Source organism: Cervus elaphus, chromosome 23, assembly GCF_910594005.1.
Source record: "Cervus elaphus chromosome 23, mCerEla1.1, whole genome shotgun sequence".
Lineage (NCBI taxonomy): Eukaryota > Metazoa > Chordata > Mammalia > Artiodactyla > Cervidae > Cervus > Cervus elaphus.
This window is the reverse complement of record NC_057837.1, coordinates 40,074,811-40,087,383: the sequence shown is the minus strand read 5'-3', so window position 1 is coordinate 40,087,383 and position 12,573 is coordinate 40,074,811. Positions and strand designations below refer to the sequence as shown.

Sequence of the window (12,573 nt, the reverse complement as noted above, 5' to 3'; positions counted from 1 at the left end):
TCTGATTTATTCATGTTGCTTTATTCCAAAAATGGATATAAATATTTACTGCAGAAATCCTTGCTGTCCAAGCAGTAGACTTGTGGAAACAAAATACACTCTCAGAAGAATCTGGGTGTGCAAATGAGCCACAGGTGGCATCTGCCAGCCATGTGCCCAGAACCTTCTAAGGGTCTCTTTCTCTTTCTCTTCTGTATCCATTTTGATCCCTGACCACTCACTTGAGATATTTGTCTAGTGCAGTATGAGAGGAGAAAAGAGAAGATGAATCCCAGATCTTCAACATTTTACTGTTTTGGAGCTTCGCTTAAAATAGGATTTTTGTATTGTTTGTAGCATTTTGTTGACTTTGCTCATTGACCGTAATTAAAGTTTATGGGCATACATTTCTCTCAGGGATTTGTGGAGAGGTTTGCGTCTACAGGATGGAATACTGTTCTAAAATCAGTGATCTCTCATTTTCTGGTTTATAGAAGCATTTTTTGGAGTGTCCCAGGAGCAGTGTTGGAGAAGGAAATGGCAACCCACTCCAGTATTCTTGCCTGAAAAATTCCATGGACAGAGAAGCCTGGTGGGCTACAGTCCATGGGGTCGAAAAGAGTCAGACACACCTGAGGGACTCACACACAGAGGGAGCAGTGGTGTAGTTCATTTGACACTGTTCTTACATTGAGAAAGATCTATTCATGTTTTTGTACACCGGAATGAGTGCTATGAAGATAGAATTTTCTTGAGACCATTGAAGGGGCTTGAAAATTACTTTGGCAACAGGAATTTTCAGTTGCCTGATGGATGACTCACCTCCTAAATTGCAGTGTAGGAAGTGGTACCCAATCTGCTGCAGGAGAACCTACTGATCATGCATCATTCTGTGTAGGGGGTTTGCTGAGCGGCACGGGCTAGGGGAGGAATCAGGAAGAAATCAGCCCCTGGATTGTGTTTCTTGTCTCGTAGGCTGTGTTCCGGATTCTCAGAAAGGAAGCACTGTGGGGAGGTCCTTTTCTCTGAGCTGGCGGAGCCACCCCGACATGGCCGAGCCCATGCGATTCAGGAGCGCCACCACGTCCGGGGCGCCAGGGGTCGAGAAAGCCAGAAACATTGTCCGCCAGAAGGCATCCGGTAAGCGCGAGTCCTAGTATTTCTCCATGGAATGGATGTATAGGAATTATAGGATTTTAATGGATTTATAAGAATTTTTTTTTACAGTTTTATAATAAATTCCACTCAGAACTTGAGACCGAGGCCTTTTACTGACTGAGATGTCGCTATATCTTTTCAGCTTTCTGTCTACTTTTCCAAATCATGGTTTTTACTATTTATTTCTAAATTCTGCATCATGATAAAGAACGAGATGTGAATATCGAGTGTGATGTTGGTGTAAAAGAGAGAAAATTGGCATTTTGTTTGAACCTTGAGGAAGATGGATTCTTGGTAATTGCACAGCCGGCTATGTTATTGTTGTTCAGTATTCATCTTAAGAGAGTGTGGAAACAGTCCAGCGAAGAAAAGGAGACTAAAGCTTTAGTTTTCAGGACTGGGGGAAGACATCTGCATTTTCTGCTTCTTTGGAAAAGGGAACCTTACCTATTTGTTTACACGTTGACCATTCAGTCAGTTAGAATTAAAAAGAACTTGAACGGGAACCTCCCGTTAATCGCACCGTTGCTACACTTTATTCTTAAAAAGAGAACTCTTTAGTAACTAAGCTTGTATACAGTATGTAATAAGAACAAATAAAGCTCCAAACCCCTCCCAGTGACTCTGAGGCTATAACTTAAGTTTAACACAGATTGCTGTATGGGACTTACGTGGCGGTTCAGTGGTTAAGACTTCACCTTCCAGTGCAAGGGATGCAGGTTCAGTCCCTGGTCTGAAGATCCCACTTGCTTCACAGCCAAGAAAAACCAAAATATGAAGCAGAAGCAATATTGTAACAAATTCAGTAAAGGCTTTAAGAATGGTCCACATCAAAAACAAAACCAAAGTTAAGACAGATTCGTGTAGGTCTGCTTTTCACAGCAATAATGCCATGCAATTGAAATTGTTATTCAGCATGTTGACTGCAGAGAGAAAGCCACAATTTCCTCTGGTCATAAACCAAAGATTCATTGACACTCTGCATAGTTTCCAGTGCTCAGTCAAGGCTTACAACAGATGCCTTAGAATCCTGTTGTTTTTATGAAAATATATTACACATTAACCCTAACTATCTCATTATTTTTCCAATAATATTTGTTGGTCATTATCCCTCATTTACTGCTTCCTTCATCTTCTCCCTGAGGAGAGACCCAGTTTCCAGAAACAGGCAGCTTTGGGGAAGGCTGACTCACCTATTTCCTTTCTCATCCGAACTCCTGAAGTCTCTTCTCTCTCTTCCCACACTGGGTCCTCGAAAGGGATCAGAATAGGGGCTCGTGCCATGGTTGAGCCTCCCAGACTGCCTGTTGCCCCTCTTAAACCCTCAATTACAGAGGTGACTAAAATGCTCATTCAAAGCACTTGTTAAAGCATGGGTTGCTGCTCCCTTCTCCAAGGCGTCTTCCCGACCCAGGGGTTGAACCCAGGTCTCCCGCATTGCAGGCAGATTCTTTCCTGTCTGAGCCACCAGGGAAGTCCAAGAATACTGGAGTGGGTAAGCCATTCCCTTCTCCCAGGGACTGAACTGGGGTCTCCTGCCTTGCAGGTAGATTCTTTACCAGCTGAGCTTCCAGGGAAGCTCTCTCACATGTTAACATAGACAGATGATTCTATCTTGCGTGTTCTATATGCCACTGTTTGGCCAAAGCACAGCCATCGGAGAGATTGCACCTTCGTTTCTCAACAGGTATTCTAGACCAACGATACGATAGAGGTGCTGATAGGTTTTAGAAAATCCTCTGTGCCTTTCTGTTTGGCAGTGTTCTCAATAGCCTGAGAAGTCATGCAAAAACAAGAACTTTCACGAAATCAAGTAAAGGTGCTTGTAGAGTATGTCACTTCAAAACCATAAACCTGACGTTTGTAGCAGTCATTCAATCAAAAACACTTAGAACCCTAACCTTTAACAGATGGTGAAGTTGAGAGCTATTGAGTTGGACAGATCTATTTTCTTCATGTATTGGATTGGCCAAAAAGGTTGTTTGAATTTTACATAGAATCTTACAGAAGAGCACAAATTAACTTTTTCACCAACCCAATACTTTATATATATTGCAACCCACTCCAGTATTCTTGCCTGGAAAATCCCATGGACAGAGGAACCTGATGGGCTATATATATAGCCTATAGGGTTGTAAAGAGTCAGACACGACTAAAGTGACTAAACAACAACAACAATATATGTATTTCCTATTTTATATTTTTAAAATTATAAAATATTATGACTTTTTGTTGCCTGTGAAGACAATGATTTTTGAAGATTTTTACTATATCATACTGTTTTATAAAAGTAATCTATCTAGACTACATATTAGAATTTTTACTCATTTCAATTTTTTTTACATATCTTTAGTCTTCTGAGAAGGCCCAGAATATTCTCATGGTAGATTCTCAAAGATTCCCTTTGAATGAGGGAACAGCAGCTCACGACATTAGGTTTTGCACTGTTAGCATGAAGATGTTTATTATGGAAGACCCATTTGAAAGTGACTTTTTTTCTAATCCCAGTAAGAGAATATTATAAGATTATTCTAATTTGCCCCACAGACTATACTTAGACTGAGAAAATGTCAGTGATAGTGGTGAGAGGGAAATAGAAAATCAGCAATTGTGGAGTGAGGAAGTGATGATTAACAGAGAATTAACTTGTTTGCACCTTAAAAGGACTGGCAGGGAGAATCTTAGAGAATTAAAAAGTTTACCTTGTTTTCCTGAGTGTGAATGATGCTAAAACCTTACATGTCTAAAGTGAATGGTTAAAGCAGATTTCCACACAAAATAACCTATATTTTATTATTTCTAAAATATCTAGTGATAAATTTCGGGAAAATGCACAATTATTTGACTTGTAAAAGGAAAACTTTTTAAATGAAGTGTCCCTGACATTGAGACATGGACACATCTTTCAGGAAATTTGAAGTCAAGTTAGTTTGATGTTTACACGGACGTTGTCTTCACCTAAATAGTATCTAACATGTTTGTGATTATGCATTGCAGACAGTTCTCTAGAGCTGGGAATTCTGGTAGTCAGAGAGTGGGGAAGAGACAGGAAAAGTAAGAAGTTTGTTTCGCTTTTTGCAAAAGCATCACTACCATTTGTAGGTCTATTTCATTAATGTTAAATAAAATCATGTGAAAATAATACAGTAAGTAAACCGTCCTAGTTTTGTTTTAAGGACTAAACTGGTTTTCCTGATGATGGTTTCATATGTATGAGGCCTATTCTCTCCTTATGTCCATTCATTTCCTCAAATGGTTTTGAGTAGCAATATATAGTATATAGAAAAGCTAAGAATATGCTAAAGTTTGTAATAAGAAATTATGGACTTCATCAACACAAAGTGTGATTTCAAAGGCTGTGTTTCATGAAGACTTTTACTTTTTTCCCAAATGTCAGATCCTTGAATCTTCAAGTTGACTTTTATGTGTTCTTGAGCTTTTACGATATTTGATTTACTAAATGATTTGCTTTTAAATGCAGTCGTCTCTCAGTAAGCCTGATTATTTATGAAACAGTTTTGATCTTAAGTTAGATTCTTCCCTCCCTCACCATGGTCTTTTTGTTTGGGTCCTTTTAGAAGAGAAAACTGGTTATAACGTCTGCCCAAGTAAACAGACGACCCAAACACAAATCTGATTCCCAGCAGAAAAAAAAAGGAAAGGCTCAACACACAAGGCATTCCAAAAAGGAGATCGATCATTTGTGAATGGCCCGTTCTCCTCGCCATCAGCATGACGGAAAGTTGGCTGTATTTAGAGACTTACCATTAAATCCTGTGTGTTGTGCCAACTTCCTTTAAAGTCTGAAGTGACCTCCTCTGAATATTTAAAGCGAGCCCAGAAAAATAATAATAATAAGGAAAAGGAAGAAGTGAAAGATCTTGATGTTCTTCTGACACTTGACTCTGTTGCTTTGTCTCTCCTGGAAGCTAAGCGAAGCCAGTCTATCAGCAACTGTGCCCACCTCTCTGAGGCTTTGCCCGCCACTAAAAGCGTCCCACTCCTCCTCCACACCGTGAGCGCGCTCTTCCCCGGTTTCTCTTACTCCTCTTGCTCCCACAGGCTGTCAGGTACTGTAATACTGTCTCTTCTGTCCTGCTGTGTCCCTGGGCTGTTCCCGCTTGCTCGCTCGCCCCTGGGTCTGCCTTCATTTGTTAATATCCCTGCCTCACGCATGTGTGCCCGGCCATTGCACTTGGCGTTTGTTTTCAAAGAATATCAATTGTTTCTAGGTGGTTAGACGCTCAGTAGCAATTACATAGTCAAGCAGAATCTCTGCATCTGGGCTTTGCATTCTGAGCTGAGAACCATACTTGTTTTCTTGGAATATAATTGCTTTATAATGTATTAGTTTCTGCTGTACAATGAAGTGAATCAGCTATGTATATACATATATCCCCTCCCTATTGGACTTGCTCCTGCTCCTCCCGACCCCTCTATGTCATCACAGAGCACCAGGCTGAGTTCCTTATTTTATACAGCAGGTTCCCACTGTCTGATTTACACACAGTAGCATATACATGTCAATGCTACTCTCTCAATTCATCCCACCCTCCTCTTCTCCCACTGTGTCCACATGTCCAGAGAACCATAGTTTTTAAGAGGGGAAAACAGTGATGCCAGCCTTGTGTGCCTTGTATATGGAGCCTATAGAGTGGAAGGGAATCTTCATAAAATTCTACAATGGTTCTGAGCCTGCCAATGTTAGTGTGTTTGCTCGGCCTCCCTCAGAATGGATGAACTGGAAAAGTTATGCAGGCTAGAGTTCCTTGGAGTGAATAAATCATATTCATGTATAAAATAATGATCAGTTTACACAGATTCATACTGATTATTGAGTATGAAAAATAACAATGAGTAGTAAAAACAATTTGAGTAAAAAAAATAACAATGGTGAAAATTGCTAATTTCCAAGAGTGTTATTCCAGGCCTTTAGCCAGTTAAAATTGAGTTCAACTACGTATTGTTTATATACTTGCCCTTTCTGGTTTATTAAGATGTTGTTGCATCAAAAGTAATTATTAGCATGGACACCTCAGCAAAAGGATTTATAGTGAATAATTAGGTCTGTGTCTACTTGTTTCTCTGTGATCCCAAAATGAGTCTTCTTGCTGAAGAGGGAAATGTTTTCATGTCCTTTTGGTCTCAGAAAGATAGCATTATAGATTAGTATCTATTTAATATTGGAGATAGCTTAATTAATTGTGGCTTTGAGTGGCAATAAATCATGTCATACTCTGGTTTAGCAAAGCAACATACCCCTGATAAATACGTAAGATGTCATGGTACTTACTTCTAGAATATGATAGAAGAGTAAGAACTGCGTTTCTTAGAAAGCCCTTTTTGTCTGGTAAATACTGAAAGTGGAAAATAGTAAGAATGGTACAGAGAAGATGGCCACCAGTCAGTTAAATCACTGATGAACATTAACTGCTTCACAATTTGGTTAAAAAAAAATACTCCTACCTGGAGATGATTAAAAAAGTATTTTAATTAGTTTTGCTTTCTATTTGGCTGATATATGCCTATAAGGTGAAAAGTTTTCCTTTTTCACATCCCGTTTTTTTCCCCACCCCATTTTGTTTAAGATTTTTTTAACTTGTTTGCCCAGAATATGTTCTCACAAATCTCTTCCTGTTAGTCATCTCATTTTGGAGTTTTTTTTCTCATTCATTATTATATTTTGGTTGACTCAGGTTCTCAATTCCCGTATGTATGTACACAGTTCCAGCAGAAATTGAATAAGATTTCAAGCAGGGATTCTCAACTGGGGACGGTTTGCCCCCCCAAGAACATTTAGCAGTATCTGGAAACATTTGTGGTCATCAAGCCAGGGTCCTGCTCCCTGCATCCAGGGAACGGATGCCGCTAACCATCTTACAATGGACAAGGCTGCCGCTACTGCAGAGAGCCGTCTGACCCAAAATATCAGTGGCGCTGAGGTCTGAGAGATCTTGGTTTAGGGTGGAATGAAGCAGGCCGTGCTTACTGTATGTTTCTGTGCCTCCACCCTCTTCCTGGTTTTACGGCGAAAAAGACCTAGTGGTACAGTGACTTTGAGGACGATCTGCTGATGTTTCATCTGAAAACCACTGTTTGCGAGCGCTTCCCTCATCTGATGCCATGTCTTCTGCGCTAGAGAAGTGATCCACAGTCCCGGATGACTGTTGTATTAAAGGCCTGGGCCCAGAACAATGTGTATCAGTCCTCACTATGAGATTTTATGTCCCTCATGGACTAGCCCACGAGAGGATTAAATGTGTGCTCCATTTTGAATTCTGGTGCTGGCCTGTCTTGCTGCCCTGTTGCTGAATACAGATGTAGTCCGCTAGACATACATCCGTGTGTGCATAATACACAGACACTTTTTTTTTTGGCTGTGCTGGGTGTTCATTACTGTACTCAGGCCTTCTCTTGCAGCGAGCAGGGGCTACTCTTCACTTGCAGTGTGGGGGCTTCTCATTGGGGTGGCTTCCCTTGTTGTTCCTGTGTCCCCTGCATTGGCAGGCAGATTCCCAACCACTGGACCACCAGGGAAGTCCTACAGACACTTTTAAAGTTGCCCCTCTTTACTGTAGATGACAATCGGCTAACTTTGTGTTCTTTTAGGTTAACGTTTCTTGGTTTTGTTTCTTGTCCCACCAACATGTGTTTTAATAATATAACCAATAGACTATTTCTTACCTCCATCCACTCTGATGTCTTATTCTGATCCCTTTGGGACGCCTTATTTAATCACACCAGAATTCTGGGACAGTCACGACCACCTGTATTCTGTTAATTCATGTGAATAGCTGCATAAAAGAACATGTTGGGGGTGGAACTGGCAATTTCAGTGACTTCCTTTTTTTTTTTTTTTCCTCTTCGATGGAAACAGTTCTTTCCAGCTGTTTTGCACTTTTAACTGCTTTTATGTTCGGACATTTATCAATCTGTAGCACAGGCCATGCAGATGGTAGGTTTTATGTTTCTTTGGAGTATATTATAATGGTATAATTAGAGGGTCATGATCTTCTCTTGCTCCAAAGGAGGCTTAACGGGGCCTGATTGAAAGCCTCACTCTGCTGCCCCTGCATCTGGCTTTCCAGCCTCCAGGTAGCACCGGGTTGTCGGGACGTGCTTCTGAATAGGGTCCCCAGCGTTCTTGTGGGACACATCAAGATGTTGAACTGATTTATGTCTCTTGTGCTTTTTATAGGGTCAAGTTGGTTTGTGCCCAGTGTTTTAAAAGTTAGGAAACTACATGATTAATTTTGCTTGTGCAACCTTGTACGAGGAGTAAACAGAACCCGAAATTTTGGTAATTGAAGAATGAGTCTCAGTCTGTTTAGTAAGATGGATTAAGGAAGCCTCAAATTAGAGAGTGAATGAAATGTCTTTGAAAAGTCGTCAGACGTCTGGGATAAATTGAAGTTTCTAAAGAGTTTGCACACTTAATTTAATCACGCCAACTCTTCTTTCAGTGTGGAAAAATGAAATTAGTCCTTATTTGATCATTTTTCTAGTGCTTTGAATAAGCTTTAGAAAGCAGTGATTTAGTAATGGCCATTGCGTAACGTATCCTCTCAAGAAGCCAAAAAGTTGGTACTTTTAGAGTTTGGGTTACTAGGTTAGCCCTGCTTGAGAGAATGCATAATCTGGTGATTCTGAGATAGAATTCAGCCCTGAGATAGAATTCAGTGATATTCAAAACAGAGACTGCATTAGACCTCCCAGCATTTGTAATGTCCTTTTTATGTAATTTAGACTGTCCTGTTTCTATTTTGCACATTAGATAATCCTCTACCTTGATATTTGCATATCAGTGTTGTTTAGTGACTAAGTCATGTGCAACTCTTTGCGATCCCATGGACTACAGCTCACCAGGCTTCCTTGTCCTTCACAATCTCTCAAAGTTTGCTCAAACTCATGCCCATTGAGTCAGTGATGCTATTTAACCATCTCATCCTCTGCGCCCCCTTCTCCTCCTGCCCTCAATCTTTCCCAGTATCAGGGTTTTTCCAGTGAGTCAGCTCTTCACATCAGGTGGCCAAAGTATTGGAGTTTCAGCTTTAGCATCAGTCCTCCCAGTGAGTATTCAGGGTTGATTTCCTTTAGGATGGACTAGTTTGATCTCCTTGCAGTCCAAGGGACTCTTGAGTCTTATCCAACACCACAGTTCAAAAGCATCAATTCTTCAGTGCTCAGCCTACTTTATGGTCCAGCTCTCACATCCATACATGACTACTGGGAAAACCATAGCTTTGACTATATGGACTTTTGTTGGCAAAGTGATGTTTCTGCTTTTAAATATGCTGACTAGGTTTGTCATAGTTTTCCTTCTAAGGAGCAAGCATCTTTTAATTTCATGGCTGCAGTCACCATCCACAGTGATTTTGGAGCCCAAGATAATACAATCTGCCACTGTTTCCATTTATTCTCCTTCTACTTGCCATGAAGTGATGGGATCTGACGCCATGATCTTTGTTTTATGAATGTTGGGTTTCAGTAGTAGTGTTAGTGTTAGTCACTCAATCATGTCTGACACTTTGTGACCCCATGGTATCAATGTTAAATGGTTTTAATTTGTTAGAAAAGAGCAGTAGCTACATCTGACCCCTGAGAAGAGGGACAGCCTTAACCGAAAAAAAAAAAAAAAAGCCAGCAGGGGGAGCTCGAGAACTGTTTTAAAAAGAAAGGAAAAAAGTACCAAGAAAATGTTTCTGGTAGTCATTTGTTCATCTGTGCAGAAAAAATATTGAATATAGACTTAGAACAAAATATGAGAAAAGGCCCGAAAATGTACAGTTCCAAATCGGGAAATTGGGTTTAACTTGTGGGATAAAGAGAATTTGCATGCTTTTTTTTCCTTCACCCTCTTTCACGTGACAGCCGAGACCAGGAGTAGCTCAGGGCACCCCGCCCCACAGCCTGGCAGTTCCTGGGACCGGGATTCACCCCCCACCCTCCCCTTCTTCATGGGCCTCCCATCCCACCTCTTCCCATGGTTTCTGCAGGCTTGGACTTCGTCCACCTGAGAAGGCCCGATCAGCCTTTTTACAAAAGCAGAGCCTTAAAGCCACATCAGGCCAGCCTGTTGGGAAGGCAGAGCAGCTGGCCCTGCAGGTTCTTTATCCGTCTGTTGTCTGAGGACTGGTGGGGACACTCGTGTTTGGAAGCTGTGGTCCCACGGCTGGGCTTCATCCCACCAGATGGCGATGTTCTGTATCCTGAGAAAGATGCTGCCAGCGTTGGCCCAGCTCTTATTTGTTTCTGCTCAGAGCCCAGAAACTAGCATCTACCAACTCTTGGCATCACATTTAAGGGAATAAAGCCCACTCTTCCCACTATCCATAAAGACCGGCAGGTGCCAGTTGTTTCTGATAGAAGCAGGAAGCTCTTGGGCTCCCTCTGCTGACAATGGATTTACAAGTAGGTTTGTTAACAAATAGAAGCCCTTCTCAGAAGGTGTCGGTGTCTTGCATAATTAGAATGAACAATGAAAGAAGACAGTGGGAAGGATGGTGAGTGGTGTCATCTGGCTTCCTCTGCCTGATGCTGAGGAGTCTGGGAGCAGAGCCGTAGGGGGCCTGGTCTGCCCTCTGGGATGCTGGATGGAGCATGGTGTTTATGGATGTCCCATGTTTCTTGTGGGGAAGTGAATAGCTCTTGACTCTTTAGGAGCAGATAAGGGCAGAAACAACGTGGAAAGACAAGGCTGTAGGGGATCTGTCTGCTCTTGCTACCCTGCCTTCCTTTGCTTGTTCCCTGAGTCCAGCTTCTCAACAGTATCTGGATTTAGATCATGGCCCTGCTTCCCTGGTAGCTTAGATGGTAAAGAATCTGCTTGCAATGCAGGAGACCTGGGTTTAATCCCTGGGTTGGAAAGATTCCCTGAAGAAGGGAATGGGAACCCACTCCAGTTTTCTTGCCTGGAGAATTCCACAGACAGACCATGGGATCGAAAAGTGATGGAGTGACTCACACTTTTACTTTCACACCTGGACGTTTGATCATAAGTGAAGAATCACACACATTTCATAGTTTTGAGGTCTGGGAACTTGTATCCATGTACTTAAAAATAGAATTTTTGTGTGGATAGTAAAAATAAAGCGACAGCCCTTCAGTGAAATCCTCTGTTATATTTAGAATCTTCCTACATACAGCTTCTTGGTTGGGGTGAACCAGCCCTTTGGCTTGTGGCTCTGGTTGAAGGTAACACAGAGAAGGATACCTTGGCCACATTTCAGGGGATGAATCGGGTGACATGTCCAGGGAGGACAGTACAGGCTGAGTTCTGATCAGTCCCTTCTTAGAAGGACTGATTGTTGTTGAGTTGTTCAGTCATGTCCGACTCTGCAACCCCGTGGACTGCAGCACACCAGGCTTCCCTGTCCTTGACCATTTCCCAAAGTTTGTTCAGACTCATGTCCATTGAGTCATCATCTCATCCTCTGTCATCCCCTTCTCCTCCTGCCCTCAGTCTTTCCCAGCGTCAGGGTCTTTAACAATGAGTCTTCTTTTCACATCAGGTGGAAGTATTGGAGCTTCAGCATCAGTCCTTCCAAAGAACAGTCAGGGTTGATTTCCTTTAGGATTGACTGGTTTGATCTCCTTGCCTTCCAAGAGACTCTCAAGAGTCTTCTCTGACACCACAGTTCAAAAGCATCAATTCTTTGGCACTCAGCCTTCTTTATGGTCCAACTCAGATCTGTCCATGACTACTGGAAAACCATAGCTTTGACTAGATAGACCTTTGTTGGCAAAGTGATGTCTTTGCTGTCTGGGTTTGTCATAGTTTGTCAGAAGGACTGAAAATTGACTAATGAAAATTTGGAGAAAACATAATCCTAGGGTTATGGATGTAGAGTCCCGAGGCTGCACAAAGGAGGGTGAAGTCTGGAGGTGAGGCAGTGGTGGGGTCACAGGCAAGACCACATGGCAGGTGCTCCAGGAGGGGAGCCTGGCCAGCATGGTGGGGGTGGAGGTCAACCTAGGGGCAGGGGGAGCAGCAGGAGGGAGGGAGCGGCAGGGTCAGGTGGGCTGGGCCTGCTCAGCCTGAAGAGCACAAGGTCTCCTAGTGGGGGTCAAGCCTCTGGGGTGACATTAAGGGGCCCTTGTTCACCGTGAGGAGCGTGAGCTTGAGCAGACAGTGATGGGGGCCTCGGGCGTCCACAGAGGGGGTGGTACCGTCAGATCTGGGTTGTAGGGGGGCCTTCCTGAAGCCATGGGGAGGAGGGCAGGGAGGAGGCCGATAAGGATAAAGCCGGAGGTCAGGGATGGTGTCACCTTGGAGCCTCCATGCTGCAGACAGGAGGTGGGGTGACCCTTCCAGTACCTTGTGTTGTCTTGGGAGATTAAAATGAACCATGACATTCAGAAATGAGCTAGCAGGGACTTCTCTTCTCTAGGGGAACATGGTTTATCTTGATCCTAGCTGGGATCACCCAGTGGTCA

The 12,573-nt window shown here is 42.6% G+C and overlaps 1 protein-coding gene across 5 annotated transcripts in view; it reads left to right on the top strand.

Moving 5' to 3' along the window:
* Window positions 1–12,573, top strand: part of RALGAPA2 (Ral GTPase activating protein catalytic subunit alpha 2) — a 271,302-nt gene that overhangs the window by 91,589 nt on the left and 167,140 nt on the right. For 3 of the 5 annotated variants that reach the window (XM_043882987.1, XM_043882988.1, XM_043882991.1), the window contains exons 16-17: window positions 955–1,119; window positions 5,067–5,207. In XM_043882987.1, coding sequence (XP_043738922.1) covers window positions 955–1,119; window positions 5,067–5,207 — 306 coding nt within the window. The remainder of the gene's footprint in view (window positions 1–954; window positions 1,120–5,066; window positions 5,208–12,573) is intronic. The other 2 variants (XM_043882990.1, XM_043882989.1) reach the window with 1 other exon arrangement.